We start from the raw sequence: 19,755 nt of genomic DNA on the forward strand, positions 1-19,755 counted from the left end.
AAAATAACAAAGATTTTTTAAAAAATTACAAAGGAATTACAGAAATAATCATAGCAATTACATAAGGTTTAGAGCTAGTGTCTTGGTTAAATAATTAGATTAAAAGATAAATAATATAATTATACGTCTTTNTTGAATCACTATTAATCGAATATAAATAATTTTATAATATTCGTTATTTGTAATTAAAAATTCTTTATAATAGAAAAAAACACTCAAAAAAAAAGAAAAAAATTAAAAGAAAGTCTTCATTTTTCCCTTCTTTTTTGAATGTTAATTCAAAATTTTTGTCTGTTGTTTTATTACTTGTTTATATTTTTAATTTATTCTTCGTATTTTCATATTTACTTCGGGTAATGAATAATTATAATGTTTCCAAGTCACCCACTCGATTCCATCAGCGTATGTAGAATGAGATCCGTTCAAATAAAGTCCATTTAAATTCGATCCATGGCATTTAGAATACCACCAACCGCCTTTAAATACTTCCGCACAATTTTTATACCAGATATCATTATCCTTATCTTTTGTAGTAAATTTCATGCCATTCAGATTACTGAAGGAGTCACCTAAAAGCAACATTTAATTTACATAATTAAATAAGCTTAATTTAAATAACATTGCAAAATATATGTAGATTACTCTAGAATAAATAATTATATTATTCTTAAATTTTGTACATAAAAAAAAATCTAATTTTTAAATACGAAGCGTTGTTAGAAATATGAATAATAATAATAATAACTTTATTATATTGCCAAGAAAAATTATGAAAAAAAATATATAATTTTTAAACGATTTTATTTAATTTTGTATCATTCTTAAATCTTTTAACTCAAATTTCATCCATCTCTAATTAAGATAGAAGTCTGAAACTTTGAGGACACAAAAGCCCGATGACAACACATTTTAATGTTTTAGAGGGGTGGCCCACTCCTACCAATCAGGAAAACAACCAATAAAAGAGTTTTTTGTAAATTTATTACAAAAATTATGATATACAAATTTTAAAAAAAATCAATTAATAATATCCTATAAATACTTTAAAATTAATTTTAAATCTATATATCTCTTTATACTTTATAGATTAAAATTTATTTTGTGATTTAAATTTACATGAGTTGAAGTTGGCAAGTGTCATACGAACTGCATGTGTTTATTACTTGCATTCCTTTGATACGCATTAAAATCATTTAAATATAGCATTTCAACGAAATAACAAAGACATTCCAGGAGAATTAATTTAATTTTGTAATTTTTGTATGATCACGCTTAATATACTATGTTTATAATTTTTTTTTTACAATAATTTTATATACATACTACTAGAATCATTAGAATTTTCTCTTTAAATAATAGCTTTAAGAAAAGTGATGAAAAATTAGAGATGAATTTTTAAATTTTGTTATTTATTTATGCTCTTATGTGTTTAGTTTATTTCATATTTAGATAAAAATAACATAACATTTATATTATAAACGAAAATATTTCATTTTATTATAATAAAAGTTTTTACCTGCATTTCCTTCAAAACCAGAAACATGCAATTTATACTGTTGTCTTTCATTTTCGATCCAGAATTCTTTATAAAATGCATATCTTTTATTTCCTTCTAAGTCTTTCATATCGATTCTTAGAGAATAGTTTGCTTGATTTGTCAAAGCAAATATTTTATCATTACCTAGACATGTTAAATAAACGTTTAACTATTAAACTTTAACATTTAAGGTTATCGAATTAAATATTTGTTCATACTTCATTACATAAAACTAATTTCAGATTACTTACCTAGCCAAAAGTCTTCATTTAATTTACCAAATCCCAATGAATATTGCTCCCAGTCTTTAAAGAAATAATCTTTAGGTTGTTTATAATCCCCTCTTCTTTGGAAAACCTAAAATATCATTTATCATTTAATTTTAAATATATTTTNAATAAATAATAATAATAATATAGTGGTTTAATTATATAAATTTTATTTTTCTTTGGTATTATTATTCATTATTCTAACAACGCTTCGTATTTAAAAATTAGATTTTTTTATGTACAAAATTTAAGAATAATGTAATTATTTATTCTAGAGTAATCTACATATATTTTGCAATATTATTCAAATTAAGCTTATTTAATTATGTAAATTAAATTTTGCTTTTAGGTGACTCCTTCAGTAATCTGAATGGCATGAAATTTACTACAAAAGATAAGGATAATGATATCTGGAATAAAAATTGTGCGGAAGAATTTAAAGGCGGCTGGTGGTATTCTAAATGCCATGGATCGAATTTAAATGGACTTTATTTGAACGGATCCCATTCTACATACGCTGATGGAATCGAGTGGGTGACTTGGAAACATTATAATTATTCATTACCCGAAGTAAATATGAAAATACGAAGAATAAATTAAAAATATAAACAAGTAATAAAACAACAGACAAAAATTTTGAATTAACATTCAAAAAAGAAGGAAAAATGAAGACTTTCTTTTAATTTTTTTCTTTTTTTTTGAGTGTTTTTTTCTATTATAAAGAATTTTTAATTACAAATAACGAATATTATAAAATTATTTATATTCGATTAATAGTGATTCAACGTTAATTGCAATATGGTATGTTTGTTTAGTAGATAGGAGCGATTCGTTCTGATAATTAAACGTGCCCTGCAAGATTATTACAAGAACTCACGACGTGTTTAGCATGGAAAATTATTTAGGACAATAATATTTTTTGGTTGGTTATTAGTGAAGCATTTATTAATATAAACATTTACATCTCAGTGTGTAAATGACCAATAAGAAAGTTTCTGAACCTTGCATCACTCGTTCGATATGATCAAACGAATGAGTCATGGGTTGGAAATTTCTAATTCTAATAAATCAAAATCGATTAGAATTAGGAAGTAAAGTTATCTCCAGTGTAGAAATTATCTAAGAATAAAAATATTATCTCGATTTTAAAAATCCAGATCCGCGAAATAAAAAAACCTTTTAATAATATTTTTATTCTTAGATAATTTCTACACTGGAGATAACTTTACTTCCTAATTCTAATCGATTTTGATTTATTAGAATTAGAAATTTCCAACCCATGACTCATTCGTTTGATCATATCGAACGAGTGATGCAAGGTTCAGAAACTTTCTTATTGGTCATTTACACACTGAGATGTAAATGTTTATATTAATAAATGCTTCACTAATAACCAACCAAAAAATATTATTGTCCTAAATAATTTTCCATGCTAAACACGTCGTGAGTTCTTGTAATAATCTTGCAGGGCACGTTTAATTATCAGAACGAATCGCTCCTATCTACTAAACAAACATACCATATTGCAATTAACGTTGAATCACTATTAATCGAATATAAATAATTTTATTACAGAAATAATCATAGCAATTACATAAGGTTTAAAGCTAGTGTCTTGGTTAAATAATTAGATTAAAAGATAAATAATATAATTATACGTCTTTTAGATTAGATTGGTAGACAAACAACACAAATATACGTTCTACGTTCTCCAAATTAAAATTTAGTATTTATTATTTTTGTTAAACGTATTCGTATAAGTGATTCCATTGGGCAACGTATTCTTTCTATTCTTTCTTATCATATTATTGGTTAACTGCAACCAGACCTCTTTTTTTCAAAACTGCATATTTTTGAAAGAGTTATACTTATCATTTTGCAACTTTGCAAAATGACAAGTGAGTGTAATAAAAAAATACACTCTAAAAACTATCTAAAATAAATAGTACTCATTTTTTTATCGTTAAATTAATTAAATTAATCGTTTTTAGTCAGAACGTCCACTAGTAGCCCAGTGAATAAAATCAATGGACAAATAAGAACAAATACGACATTGCCTGAGTTAAATATCAAAATAAATGCATACTTCAAGCAACATAATTTCCAGAAAACGATGGTGACATGATGTTCTTTCCACTTTTTGCCAACAGTAAATTGTGCAGAACTCGCTAGGGTCTAGACTCTAGAGTCTATACCCTAGCGAGTTCTGCACAATTTCTACACGTGTGTCTAGACTCTAGACACAAGTGTAGAAAACTATGCCAACGCTATATTTCGTTTTCCATATGCACTACATCCAGCACTGACAAATGGCCATGTCACGTTGGCCATAATCCCATCAGGTACCTTATTTGAGTTCATAGTCTTCCTCGGCATCACAGAATGAGAATTTCACAGGCAGTGTTCAACAGTCGATCATTGAACACACTGAATTCAGTTTTCCATCATTTTACGCCTTTAGAATGGCCTTTACATCGAGCAACATTTTTTGTATTGCCAAGATCTCTGTATAGCAAGTGTTTGTATAAGTAAAATGTTGTTGCTTTCAGCGCCAAAGTACTTTTTTGCGGAAATGTCTTTCGTATGTCTTAAAATGTTACCATACCAAACTTAGTTGCATTTAATATCTTTCAGCATTAAAGGAGAGTGTTTTAATTACAATCTCTCTGTATATACATAGTGCACTGCGTCATTTCGTTATAACGTTGATGAGAGAAAAAATCAATTCTGGTCGGGGCCACTAAAATGCACCTGTTTGCCTTGAACTGACAAGGTTACCAGATGCCTAGCTCCTGGCATTTCAAACTTCCTGATATTCTATTCATGAACACAAGTCGCTTTTTTATTTTCGTTTTTAAAAGATAACACTTTAATTTGTGCACAATTCTCTTACCATGGCAGACTCGATTTTTATTTCTCTAGTGAAAAACTACGAAGAATTATATAATTTATAGCATCTTCTGATAATAGATAGCTCACTACCACCCATTCTTCATTGACATTTACTCATACTGAAAAAATCGCCAAGTCTGAAAGAGTGAAAACTCTTTATATACATTTCGATGGTTAAAATTAGAAATGTTTTGGTCTTTATTTAGAAGTTTGGCAATAATTTTTTCTTCTGATCAGAAATATGGCGTAGAACTTAACTTTCACTTATATCAATAAGCTCAAGGTAAAATTGATTCTATTGTATATACGTCGTATAAAATCAGTCTCCAAGAACGTATCAACGACAATGTTCCTTCCGCTTACCGTAAGGCAAAATATTATTGTTTTCATAAAGTTCCAATTAAATATAAGAAAAGTTAATTGCTTTTTGTACAAGTTTCGGTTATCTTTTCAGGAAGTTTACAAAGTTTTATCTGGTAAAGTGCATATTATATGAACGTACCGTATATTCTTTTATTGAACATTTGAATTAAGGATTTTTGTTTTCAAAATTCCAAACTTTAAACGAACAAATATTGCGTGTACAAACAATAAGAATTAAAAAGTAATTGTGACGTTAAGGATGTAATGATACCAGTTGTTCAAAGGCCGGATGGCCGAGCGGTCAAGATAGCAGCCTACCGCTCTAGGGGACCCGGGTTCGAATCCGAACGGGTCGAATAATCCCCAGGATTTTTTCGGGGGGTGGTCCGTTCGGATATGTCGGACCCCGTTCCTCACCACCCAGCAGCCCCATTGTGGGCCTGGCCGAACTCATAATGGGCTTGCAAAAAGAGGCCCTCTTCACAGGGCAGAAAGAGTAAAAAAAAAAAAACAGTTGTTCAAGACATTCTTGTTCGTTCAAACTGAATTCCGAATACACATCTACTTACATTGTTTATTTGGTCGAATGCATTGATAAAACTATATTTAATAACGAGTTTAAATTAAAGACTTTATTTCAAAACAAGTACATAAAAAACTATTTTTAATTATTTAAAAAAATCCGGCTGTTCAAACACGAATTCGAGTGACTAGATAAATTTTTATGATTAAAATCGATTAAACTATAAATTATTGTTATTTATTATCAAGAATTTTTATCATCTCGTAAAATGAGAAAGCCTTAATTAAGGCTGATTGTAACCTTTAGTTACGCACGCGACTCCTGCAAATGGAGTTAAAAACAATACTTTTTCTGTGGAAAAATTCGTTTCCAAAAATTCTCGAAAACAACGCTAGATCCAGCAATTTTTTGCTTTAGAATTTTAATAGTTAAGTTATCTCCAGTGTAGAAATTATCTAAGAATAAAAATATTATCTGGATTTTAAAAATCCAGATCCGCGAAATAAAAAAACCTTTTAATAATATTTTTATTCTTAGATAATTTCTACACTGGAGATAACTTTACTTCCTAATTCTAATCGATTTTGATTTATTAGAATTAGAAATTTCCAACCCATGACTCATTCGTTTGATCATATCGAACGAGTGATGCAAGGTTCAGAAACTTTCTTATTGGTCATTTACACACTGAGATGTAAATGTTTATATTAATAAATGCTTCACTAATAACCAACCAAAAAATATTATTGTCCTAAATAATTTTCCATGCTAAACACGTCGTGAGTTCTTGTAATAATCTTGCAGGGCACGTTTAATTATCAGAACGAATCGCTCCTATCTACTAAACAAACATACCATATTGCAATTAACGTTGAATCACTATTAATCGAATATAAATAATTTTATAATATTCGTTATTTGTAATTAAAAATTCTTTATAATAGAAAAAAACACTCAAAAAAAAAGAAAAAAATTAAAAGAAAGTCTTCATTTTTCCTTCTTTTTTGAATGTTAATTCAAAATTTTTGTCTGTTGTTTTATTACTTGTTTATATTTTTAATTTATTCTTCGTATTTTCATATTTACTTCGGGTAATGAATAATTATAATGTTTCCAAGTCACCCACTCGATTCCATCAGCGTATGTAGAATGGGATCCGTTCAAATAAAGTCCATTTAAATTCGATCCATGGCATTTAGAATACCACCAGCCGCCTTTAAATTCTTCCGCACAATTTTTATTCCAGATATCATTATCCTTATCTTTTGTAGTAAATTTCATGCCATTCAGATTACTGAAGGAATCGCCTAAAAGCAAAATTTAATTTACATAATTAAATAAGCTTAATTTGAATAATATTGCAAAATATATGTAGATTACTCTAGAATAAATAATTACATTATTCTTAAATTTTGTACATAAAAAAATCTAATTTTTAAATACGAAGCGTTGTTAGAATAATGAATAATAATACCAAAGAAAAATAAAATTTATATAATTAAACCACTATATTATTATTATTATTTATTTGATTATAATTATTAATTAATTTAACTAATGTTAATTAATAAAATTTAAATTTGAATTTTTTAAAGCAAATTTCCATTTACATCTAGAATAACCTTTCAGAAAAAAAACTGTCCTCAATTTTTAATAAGAAAATAAACAAAATAAAATTATGTGATATCAGAATTAGAAATGATTTAATGTGATGGTTGTAAGCTATAAAAACATTCTGCAATAAAGCATTTGAAATAACAATATTGTAATTGAAATACATTGTCAAGTATATAAATAAATTAGAAAATTATTATATGATAATTTTATTATAAGAACTTTATTATATTATCAAGAAAAATTATGAAAAAAATATTTAATTTTTAAACGATTTTATTTAACTTTGTATCGTCATTACATCTTGCAACTCAAATTTCATTCATATCTAATTAAGATAGAAGTCTGAAACTTTAAGGGCATACAAAAGTTCGATGACAATGCATTTTAATGTTTAGAGGGGTAGCCTTATAGATTAAAATTTATTTTGTGATATAATTAAATTAATAAGGTGTGAGCAATCTTCTATAGTAGAAAGGTCGCCCACACCTGATTACTAGGGCCACAGGACACCACTGTGTTATGAGATGGAGCCAAACTCTAAACACAAGATTTTATGTAAATTTTAAAGGAAATTCTACACTTGTTAAGGAAATGTGATGTTAAAGATAACTAATCTTCAAATTTATCGTTTATATAAAGTAACCTTATGATTTTTGTTTATTTGCTTATTTAGAATTTAAATAGGCCTACCTTTAGGATCTTGATAAGGGGCACATAGAAAAAATCACAAAGGTGGGTTGCTCTCCGTGACTTTTTCTAGGCGCTTCCTATCAATATCCTAAAGGTATTTAAATTCTAACAATTTCATAAATGTTAAAAATAACAAAATCAGGTATAAAATAATGATTCAATTTTTACTAGACTAATTAGTAAAGTTTATAGTAGCCTAAATAAATAATAAGTGAATAGAATAAATTGTAAAAAGATCGAATCAATATTAGTAATATTGAGTAGAATAAATAGTGAATACAGTAATATCCTTCGAAAGAAAACGTATAAGTTAATTGTTAGACAAAAATATAATTTTAGTTTTTATATACGTATATAATAGATAATCATACTAGAATCATTAGAATTTTCTCTTTAAATAATAGCTTTAAGAAAACTGATGAAAAATTAGAGGTTAATTTTTAATTTTCGCTATTTATTTATGCTTTTATGTGTTTAGTTTAGTTAATATTTAGATAAAAATAACATAACATTTATATTATAAACGAAAATATTTCATTTTATTATAATAAAAGTTTTTACCTGCATCTCCTTCAAAACCAGAAACATGCAATTTATACTGTTGTCTTTCATTTTCGATCCAGAATTCTTTATAAAATGCATATCTTTTATTTCCTTCTAAGTCTTTCATATCGATTCTTAGAGAATAGTTTGCTTGATTTGTCAAAGCAAATAATTTATCATTACCTAGACATGGTAAATAAACATTTAACTATTAAACTTTAACATTTAAGGTTATCAAATTAAATATTTGTTCATACTTCATCAGATAAAACTAGTTTCAGATTACTCACCTAGCCAAAAGTCTTCATTTAATTTACCAAATCCCAATGAATATTGCTCCCAGTCTTTAAAGAAATAATCTTTAGGTTGTTTATAATCCCCTCTTCTTTGGAAAACCTAAAATATCATTTATCATTTAATTTTAAACATATTTTAAATGTTTAATTTTAAAAATTAATATATTACCGTCCACCCTCCTCCGTCTATTTCCATATCGCAATAAACAAGAAAACTTCCAACAGTTACCCAATTTAAAGGCCAAATTCTATAAATACCAGATTTATTATTGCCATTAGATTGAACGTGTTTGCAGTCTATTGGACCCGGATACGGTTCCTTACTTTTCTCCACGTATTCTATAACTGTTCATTGATAAAGTTACATTTTACATAATTCTAATCCTAATTTTATAATTAAATGTATTACCTTTTTGAAGCAAATTGTCAATAATTTTTAAATTAGAAGTAACTTCAGAAATGGGAAAATGAGAACTGACATGATATGAACAAACAGACAAAATAATGATTAACGAAAAACGTGGAACCAATTGTATCTTCATTTTGTGAACTGTATACTGTATATTAAACTTAACAATCACCTTTATATAAGTATAAATGTATTTGATCTTGTTTATATTAAAAGTTTTATCGCTCTTCTCAGAATATGCTACATATCTGATAAATTTTATTATTTCATTGGAATATTACAGCATTTATTCTATGTAACTAATTTCCTGACTCTACATAACTTATTTCCCGCATTTACATATCTTTTTCTGAGAACACATTTAGGTAATTCCACGGTGTAGTCTGAAAGTTGAACTTTGTTTTTTTGTAACACATTTTCCAGAAATAAACTGAAAAATGTGTTGCAACTGATAAATTTTTAATTGCCGTTAAACTGTAAAGCATAATTATGAAATAAAACTGGGAATTATTAAATGATTGGAATTCTTACATCATAAAGATCAAAGTAGCCTGCCTACCTTTAAAATTCGAAGGCATTCTTTAATTTAATAAATTTTAACATTTTTAAATTATTATATTTTGATTTTATTTCATTTTAACAAATCTTTATTTATTATTATTAGTCATCTTTTATTTTAGAATTACTTATATGCACTTTATTCATTATACTACAAGTATTTTGGCAGGTGTGTGTCTTTATAGTCTATTGAAGTACTGTACTATTTTTCCACTAGATCGCCAAATTACTGCGCTTTGTTTCTTATCTACTGCAGTAGATAAGAAACCAAATCAAAGGAGGAGTGATTGAATACTAAAATAAACTACTACAATTTAAAACATATTATAGTACTTATCATTTTTTTGTGTATGGTATGTAAATAGAAACACAACAATGTTAATACAAAAAATACAACAATTCATGAATTTAATCTTAAATTATCTCTAGAAATAAGAGCAGTGTAAACACCAAGCATTCGTGCTAGTCTGTAAATCAACCGTCTAACGTAAGAATGCAGCAAAATTTGCACTTTACCATTATCATTTTCCCATAATAGAAATACAGAGAACTGAATAAAAATTGAAAATCATACTTCCAACCTAAAGCTACCTTTATACGATTGCTATAACTCGCTGATCTCGTTTTTTCTTTCCCGGCTGTTATATATAACAGAGGGAAAGCATAGAGGCAGGTCGAAAAAATGGCCCCCATGATTTTTACATTTTTGGATTCAGAATACCTGGAAACATCGAGAAATGCAGAAAAATTTGGGTTTTTTTTTCTGTATGTATGGATGTTAGTGTGTATGTGAGAAGCACGATTTTGTTCATCTTCTTTGAAGCTTAATAACTCTTATGCTTTTAGTCAATAATTTCTGAAATTTTTCAGGGAAGTTCACGAATTAGGAGCATTGATGCTATTAAAATTTAGAGATTAAAGGTCGACGAGGTGGGGAAATAAAGGAGGTTCTGTGTCGTATCTTGAGTAGGGTCGGACTTAATGACGATTTTACTCGTTATTAGCATTTACAATTTTTATTTTTTATTTATTCTTTTTTTTATAAAACCAATCTCTACCCTCAAAATTAAGCTTTTTGCCATTTTATAATAATTAAAAATATAAAAAGTTTTTAATAATAAAACATCACAACAGACGGCGCTACCACATGTTGCCGGAAAAATTAAGCAATTCATTGCTGGATATTTTTAATTAATTAATATATAAAACTGTCTCCTCTTCAAACTAATATCACTTTCGAAGGCAGCTTTGCTAAATCAATGTTGCTAAAAGGTAATGGTGGCTGACGTAGTGAGGACCAATTAGTGATCAAAGGCCTCAAGAATTTTTCTTGGGAGATTTGTTCAGGATTTCGGGCCCTGTCTTTCATCAGCCCATTGTGAGTCTGCCCGAATCTATGATGGACGTGAAAGAAGGGTTCTATAAGTGTCCACGACGGAAACAGAGTTAAAAAGAAAATAATAATAATATGCAACCATAAAAAATTACCATGCTTGTTAATTTAATAACTGTATATACTAGGGTGACCAGATATTGACATAGTCAAAGTAGGACTTTTGAAGTTTTATAATGCTTCCCAGTAGGTCATTTGACAACCCAGCTTAAAACAATAAAAATCGGTAGTAAAAAAAGCACAAAACACTAAAAATTGATACATAAATAATTTTAAATTGATATACTACTCTTGTTGTTTTAAATTCTACTCTTTGTTGCAATTGTACCCATTATTTAATATAAAAATATGAAAAAAAAAGTTTATTGTTATTATTAATGAGTACCTATTGGCCCAGAAGTAGTTTCTGTGAAAGTAGGACATTTCTGTTAGGCGGTAGGACGTAGGACGAAAGGTTTAATTGTAGGACATATCCTCCCACAGTAGGAAGGATGGTCACCCTAGTATATACCTATTTGAACTGTATTCATGATAACCGCCCACAACCACCAGAGAATGAAGATAATTAATTGGTTGAAAGGCAAAAATAATTGGGCAAAACAATTTTTACTCAATTTTTAGTTGTTAGATTGATTGATTTTTTAACTAGAGATAACAGCGTGTTAAGACTAGATGACTACAATTACCTCCATTGTGGACGAGTCCAACTTGCAGTGGGATCGACCAGCGTGTATGAGAATGGGAAAATTTTTATAATCCTATTACTCAAAATAAATCCTATTACTCAAGATGAATCCTTATTCCTCGTGGTTATCAATATTACAAACTTCTACTTTGTTTTTTAAATTAAAGTAATAGATACAGATTTTCAAAACTAATATACAAATTAAAATTGTTCTTTACATGATCATAAGCATGGGCGGATGTTCAAGCAGCGCGGGAAATATGAATTGGCACCAGTGCCTTATAAAATACTCAATATTGATTCGTTTTATATTCATTTGTATTTCGAGCTCTTAGCAATATCATGCAAACTCGTAGAGTATTTAAATTCCATAACGAAAATAGAATAATATTACAAAAATTTGTAATTAACTCTCAATATATAAAGGAAAAATTTCAATAATTATAAAAGGACTGATAATACTGGTTGAGTAGTTTCCTTGCGACTTTAAAGAAACGGTATGATTACGATATAACAATAATTTTACGAGCAAGCTCAGGCAAGCTTTGTTTCTGAATGTAAATTCTATTGCGCTCTATAACAGTGTTCAATAATGGACTCAGTAACAACAGGGTATTAAATTCTTAAGTGAATATATTCAATTACACAGCTAGTTTCTTATGAACTCGTCTAAAACGGACAATACAATTGGTTATACTCACTTACATAGTAATTTAAAATCTGTTCGTTATTGAACAAGGTTTTTTTTAGTACTCTTTCCGCCCTGTGGGCACTAAGAGGGCCTCTTTTTGCAAGCCCATTATGGGTTCGGCGAGGCCCACAATGGGGCGACGGGGTGGTGAGGGACGGGGCCCCGATATATCCGAACGGACCACCCCCGAAAAATTTCTGGGGATTCCTAGACCCGTCCGGATTCGATCGAGGGTCCCCTAGAGCGGTAGGCTGCCACCTTGACCGCTCGGCCATCCGGCCGCATATTTAGGATTTAATTATTTCAGTCGAAGCGGTAGGCTGCCACCTTGACCGCTCGGCCATCCGGCCGCCTTATTAAACAAGGTTAATGTGTATTGGGTCATCAAGAAAGTATTTTCGTTTTTTAATTGTCAATTGTAAAATATAACTCCACTATCAAGCAACGTATTTAATCGAAATAAGAACTATTGTGTTCAACACACTTGCCAACATGATACAAGAAGCGGCCGGATGGCAGTCTACCGGTCTGGGGGACCCGGGTTCGAATCCAAACGGGTCGAAAAATCCCCAGGAATTTTTCGGGGGTGGTCCGTTCGGATATGTCGGCCCCGTCTCTCACCACCCGGCAGCCCCATTGTGGGCCTGGCCGAACCCCAGCCTCTTTTTTTTTGCAAGCCCATTGTGGGTATAGCTAGGCCCACAATGGGGCGACCGGGTGATGAAAAACGAGCACCGGACGGACCACCCCCGAAAAATTTCTAGGGATTATTCGACCCGTCCGAATTCGATCCCGGGTCCCCCAGGGCGGTGGGCTGCCACCTTGACTGCTCGGCAATCCGGCCGTCTCTAGAAAGGGATCATGCGCCAATACTGTAGAACCGACAATACTTTCTCGATGATCCAATATTTATTTAAATAAAGGGAAAAGAAATAGAAAGAAAATTCACTGAGTAGCAATGTATATAACAGGTTATAATCATATTTTTTTCCAATTATACGAATTATTGCAAATATTTTAAATTAAATTATAAAAATTGTATTTAAATGGTTATAAATAATTTATGTTCATATTTTTTGTTTTTAATTTATGTTCATATTTGTTATTTTTTTTTCTTTGAAAACAAATGATTCGATAATATAATGAATTTTCCAGAATATATATAGAAGTATGCGAAGTTCTCAAATTTGTAGATTGCTATTTACTGCCATCTACCGTCGGGAATTTGAAGCGAATTTTAAATGAACAAAAAATGGCGGGAAATAAGAAGCGGTAATGTATTCATTTGTGTCACTTTTGTTTTGTGTGATTAGGTATATGTGAAGACATTCAGTTGTTCTTTATAAGTATGTTTGCGTAAGACGGGTTTTTTTAATATTTACTGTCTTATGACATTTAAATAAAATAAATATTTTTCTGTAAATGAAGTTTAAAAAGTTATGAATTTTGAAGAGAAACGAAGTTATATTCTAGCTCTGAATGAGAGATATGGTTCTGTTCTATTATTTGAGAGCCATATTTTATAATATAGAGGGATAAGTGGGATTTTATGAAAAAAAGAAAGAAAACAGGACAAATTATAGCATAACATGATTTTATTTAAACATTTATGCATTGAAGAGTGAAGATGTTTATTTGCAAAAATTGCAAATGTATAATCTGCCTCTTCTGAATATTCTGTACAGGTCCACCCACGGTGTACATCTTACCCACAGTTTACATGACAATCTGATACTACTTTCTACCACGAAACATGCAGACAGTGCCATTTTCAGTGTGATAATCTCATTAAAATAGTTTTTGGAACCTGAAATATTTTTACATCTCATCCTCTTGTACATTACATGGCTTTAGCGATGGATTCTGAGGCCATACTATCATATCCATCATCATCTTTTCAGTCTAAACTTAAAAAAAAAAAAAAAAAAAGACTAGCACACTAAAATATTCAAAACCAGCAATGAAAAATTTTGTTAAATTTTACCTACGTGCACTGTCATGGCAGCAGTTGCGACTGTTTGCGTCCCAACTGACTCCTGGAGGGGAGCTGCCAGCAGGCCACTGAGTGTATAGTGTCACTAATTATTGATACGTGTGTTCAAGAACTACCATGAATTGATAACTAGTGACGTTATACACTCAGCGGCTCCCCTCTGGGAGGAGTCAGTTGGGAGCATGAACAGTTGCAACCATGGCCATGACGGTGCACGTAGGTAAAATCGACCAAAAATTCTAATGTAAAAATGTAAAACAAACGTTTTCACCATATTAATGGATATCTTCAGGTTTTGTAAATGGAACAAACTATAGAATACATATTTAAATTAAAACAAACCAAACAAAAGTATGCATGGATTCTTACATATGTGTGATGCAGAAGGTGAGATGAGATGTAAAAGAAATTAAAATAAACAAAAAATTATAGGAAAATTATGAAAGTTTGTAGAGTGCCTTTCATACAGATGAGACAAAGTCTGCTTATTTTGTAGATTATTTTTAAATCTCAATACACACTGAATATTTGACAGGGGCCAGGTCAGAGCACTGGTGTAAAAGACATGCCTGATCAAAAGCAATATGGACATTGTCATAGGCAAACCATGATTAACTGTTATCTTGGGTGGTGATGGTATACATACCTGATAGGAAATTTTACTGTCAGATTAGTCCTTGGCATTCTTGGTCACTGAAAAAAACGTTGTTGTTCTCCTGTAAATGATATTGGAATTATCTTATCCGTTTGGATAATAATCTTACAGATGTTGGAGAAAGTCTTGTCATAGGTAACCACTTTATAGGACTTATTAAGTGTAATAACCAGATCCATATGCTGCTGTTGGCAGAGTGTAAAGCACCTGATGAGTTCAGGAGGATAGCAGTGCTGCATGGCTAAATGGGAGATGTAGCATAACTCTTCTTTCTGTCCCCCAAGTGGAATTGTAATAACTTTAAAGAACATTCTACTAAACAATTCTTTTTGGAATTGCAATTGATCTGACAAAGACCCAATTTGTGACTGAAAACATTGGTGTGTTGTTAAATTTTCACTTATGTTAAAAAAGGTTTTTGTTGTTTATGAAATATTATCTAGTTATGTTGTGTGCTAGAATGATTTTTTTAATGTTATTTTAAATCTGTTGTCTGTTTTAATTCATACATTGTTTTTTAAATTATATATTTTTGCAAAATTGTATATATTTCATTCAGTTTGAATGGTGGTTCATTTGATCAGGCAAACTGATCAAAACTTTTTTTATACTTATAATTTGAATGATGGTTTGAATTTATGTTTCTTTCAAAATAGCTTTTATGTTCTGAACTATCTATATATTCCATCAGGTTTTAGCACCTGAAGAACTCAAAGCTTTGAGTTAGAAAACGTTTATCCAGAGATAATTTTTAGTTTTTTTCACATTGGTTGTTGGATCTGTGTTTGTTATTATGTATTTCCCAGTGTAGTGTGTTGTAATTTAACTGTTTTTATTATTAATAAATACATTGCTGGGATTGTGAAGGTGATTTTTATTTTTCATAAAAATTTTTCCTGATTGCATACCAAACTCTTGAATTGAAGATTATATATAGTAAATGTCAGAAAAATAAGAGAAGCAGTTTAAAAGTGTAATGTCAAAATGAAGCAGAAATTTGGCATCAAAGAATGGGCCATTACACTATAATGCTTTATTCAAATTAGTTAAACACAAAATGGTGACAAGGATAAATTTTTCAGAAGCACAATCATCAGACTCATTGTAATGGTTTTCCAGTATACAACAGATACATAAGTGGTTTTCTAAGTATACAAGGCCTTATACTAAGAAAAAATACTGGAGTTCCATTTCAGAAAGGTAGAAAGCAAAAAAATCAACCCACTTGAACTAATATATTTGGATATTTGTGGTCCAATTGCAATGCTATCATATTCAGATGCAAAGTATTTCATCACATTCATTGTTGATGCAGCTAGAAAAATATTTGTATACTTATAAAATAAAAGTGATGCTGTTGACCAATTTAAAGAATTTTTAACTATGATCGAGAGAAAAAATGTAAGAAAACAATTGAGATTCTGAACAGATAATGGTACTGAATATACTTGTTATAAGTTTCAATTATTACTTCTAATGAAGGAATCAAGCATGAGCCAACTGTTACTGATACTCCTCAACAAAATGTCTTGCAGAAAAATGCAGTTGAACTCTTATGGACAATACTGAATGCACAATTTTTATAAAATATTATGGACTAAAGCTAGAGCTACAGTTGCATATCTTAAAAGTAGATCACCCACAACAATCTTAAAACATCAAAGTCCAGAAGCAGCACAGACAAAGAAAACCTGACTTACAACACTTAAAGAATTTACAGAAGCAAAGCCTTTGCATTATTCAAGCATCCAAGTGAAAGTTAATTATTTATAAATATGAATCTAACAAGTAAGAATAATTATTGTGTTTACAATAAAATATTCTAAATTTCTGTACAAGATTTTTAAAAATATTTTTGATAAAAGGCAATATAATTTTATAATTTTTTGAAATTGATATCAATTCTTTGACTTTATTTTGACTAGCCATTTATTATCATTTACTAAGTAAATGAATAATAAATCAAAGAATCAATATCACATATTTTACTATACAAATTTTTTATTAATATTTTATTAATTAGTCTTTATATATATTGAATGAAAGTTTCTCTATAATTTGTACTTCATTTTAAATTTGGTTGATCTTGCTTAGACTCTTATTTTTGGAGCAATATACATTTTATAAACTTAGTTTACAAAATAAGACAATACAAATCAGTATAAGATATTTTTTTATTTCTTCATTATAGTTTTGCTTTCTAGTTTTATAGTTTTGATAATAGATATCCAAAATTATGAAATCAGTTTTAAAACTTATAAATTTGAAATAATATGCTTTGTTCTCAAATTTTTTCTTAATATTATAATTATATTATTAGGAGCATAGATGAAGTTCAGCATATGATTAATTTATCAAAATTAGATGATGGAGATTTAAAATATGTAACACAATGCTTAGTTGGATCAGAAGACTTTCAGAATGATGGATTAAAATTAATGGAACTTGATTCTTCTCTCTTAAATGAATTATTAAAAGGAAAAAGGTAACTTTTGAATTTTCAGAACTTTTTACTTAAAATTAATTATTAAAATTATTGTACACATACATATTTTTTTATTAAATTATTACAGAATAGCTAAGTAAATTGAATTTTTATACAAAAATACATTGTATTGATTAATTTATAATTTTAAGACATTTTAAGAAAGATAAAAAATACACTTTTTAGGCCAATGGCATAGTCTCAGATATCTAAAATACAATAGCCATTAGCATAAATGTAGTATTGGTCATTCTGTTTAATTTGGTTTAAATTATGTTAAAGCATTACAGTACTAAGTTTATTTGTTCGTAAGAGTGGAATAGTTCTGTAGTACATTGAAAATATACAAATGCAGAATATTACTTATATAGTGAAGCATTGAAAATCCAGATGTCAAAAATTCAGATTTGGCCATTGAAAAATTGATATCAACTATTTTGGTGGTGATGATTTTTAGGCCTTGCATTGTTGATCTTCTAACATTCATTCAGAATTTTTTAAATTTTGAAATTATTTAACAAAAAATACATTAATCATATTGTGGTTCTGTAATTACCATATATTTTGAATTATTTGTAACTATTCCTACATTTCTTGTGAAATACTGCTTGTCAAAGTACTTGTTGGTCTTGATAGGTTTGGTTATATTTTACCTTGGCAAAGTTGAGTCTTTATTTATAATACTTCTTTTTAAAGTGTTGGTTTTGATTGGCAGTGACAGAATATTTTTATTTATTCTATATATATATGTCCAAGCACCTTGGTGGTTACGGGGTGGCAGACCAGACCTATGATTAAAATACAGTCTTTTTGTAGTCTGTAGTGCCATTTGGCAGGGAAGAGGCAATTTACTTAGAGTTGTAAATATGAGGTTGGAAACCAATTTGTTCTCAAATGGAAACAAAATTTTCCCATAAGAAACAATGTAAAATGGATTAATGCATTTCCGACCCCCAAAACAAAACTTTTTTTTTTACAGATATATATATATATATATATATATATCTGTAAAAAAAAAAGTTTTGTTTTGGGGGTCGGAAATGCATTAATCCATTTTACATTGTTTCTTATGGGAAAATTTTGTTTCCATTTGAGAGCAAATTGGTTTCCAACCTCATATTTACAACTCTAAGTAAATTGCCTCTTCCCTGCCAAATGGCACTACAGACTACAAAAAGACTGTATTTTAATCATAGGTCTGGTCTGCCACCCCATAACCACCAAGGTGCTTGGACATATAAAGTCAAACCTAGGCTAAGTGCTCTGGCTCTGGTTCTGGCAATACAACCCAATTGGGATCAACCTTCCTTGCCTTCTTCACCTTCCTAGCCTTCCTCACTCCCAGATCCAACACTCATGCATTCACATACAGTTTTGTGTGCAGCCTGTACTGCACTTGTTCACCCTTTGAATGGGGTTATCTGGATCTGGTATATTGGTTGGCGTGCCAACACTCCAGTATGGGCCACCATCAGAGCCTCTGATTTATCAGAGCTGAAGGATAGCTTATGCAGCTCTCCCCAGCGAACAAGTTGTTCTATTGCTTTGCAAATTGGTTTCCAAACAACTTTTAGGAATGAATTAATTTCATAAACTGAGGTTTGACTGTACAGGTAACCCCCGTATAACACGGCACTTCTACAGCACGGATTCACTCTGACACGGTTCGAGAATTGGGTAAAACCCTCGTACAACAGGAAATGTAATAAATTTTTACATACTTAAGTAATAATAGTTCACGAAAATTATTATTTTTGTGAACTATTAGTACTTAAGTATGTAAATTTTCTCTTCTCGCCTTCTGTCGATACAGGTGGTCCTTCTTGAAACTTGTTTCAATGTTGCCAGATCGCGACGCTTCTGGTTCTGATGTTGCCGAATGTTTTTCCCTTATTCCATACTTGCTTTATTCTTCATAAGTGCTTAGCACCATATAAGGAAATTTATAAAGACCTTTTAACTAGAAGCAAGCAATCTAAAATTACATACATTTTGCAAAAGGTAAAGCATGGATCTGAAGATAATGCAGAAAAATGCTCAGAGGATAAGGATAACTTGCCAAAAAGAAAACGCTCTCGGTTAATTAATAGTGTTTTTAGTGATGACGAAGAAAATATTGTTTAATTTATATTAATATGTATCACTTAAAAAAATTT

At 29.6% G+C, this 19,755-nt stretch overlaps 1 protein-coding gene across 1 annotated transcript; it reads right to left on the minus strand.

The window, feature by feature from the left end:
• Positions 1–267: 267 nt before the first annotated feature.
• LOC111625422 (techylectin-5A-like) lies at positions 268–9,272 on the minus strand. Its single transcript, XM_023368563.1, has 8 exons — positions 9,140–9,272; positions 8,900–9,075; positions 8,725–8,830; positions 8,453–8,617; positions 6,644–6,891; positions 1,789–1,894; positions 1,517–1,681; positions 268–569 (listed from the first exon to the last, which is right to left on the minus strand). The coding sequence occupies exons 1-8, from the start codon at positions 9,270–9,272 to the stop codon at positions 319–321; spliced, it is 1,350 nt and encodes a 449-aa protein (XP_023224331.1). The 3' UTR covers positions 268–318.
• Positions 9,273–19,755: the final 10,483 nt, after the last annotated feature.

Source organism: Centruroides sculpturatus, unplaced genomic scaffold (assembly GCF_000671375.1).
Source record: "Centruroides sculpturatus isolate CEXI.00-Female unplaced genomic scaffold, Cexi_2.0 scaffold431, whole genome shotgun sequence".
Classification (NCBI taxonomy): Eukaryota; Metazoa; Arthropoda; class Arachnida; order Scorpiones; family Buthidae; genus Centruroides; species Centruroides sculpturatus.

Bases quoted from the DNA above. Each gene is read 5' to 3' on its own strand.
- LOC111625422 (XM_023368563.1), bottom strand. From the start codon at position 9,272: ATGAAGATACAATTGGTTCCACGTTTTTCGTTAATCATTATTTTGTCT. The intron at 9,076-9,139 runs GTAATACATTTA...ATCAATGAACAG, and splicing joins TGACAATTTGCTTCAAAAAG to TTATAGAATACGTGGAGAAA. The intron at 1,895-6,643 runs TAAAAATATAAA...ATGATATTTTAG, and splicing joins TGAAAATACGAAGAATAAAT to GTTTTCCAAAGAAGAGGGGA.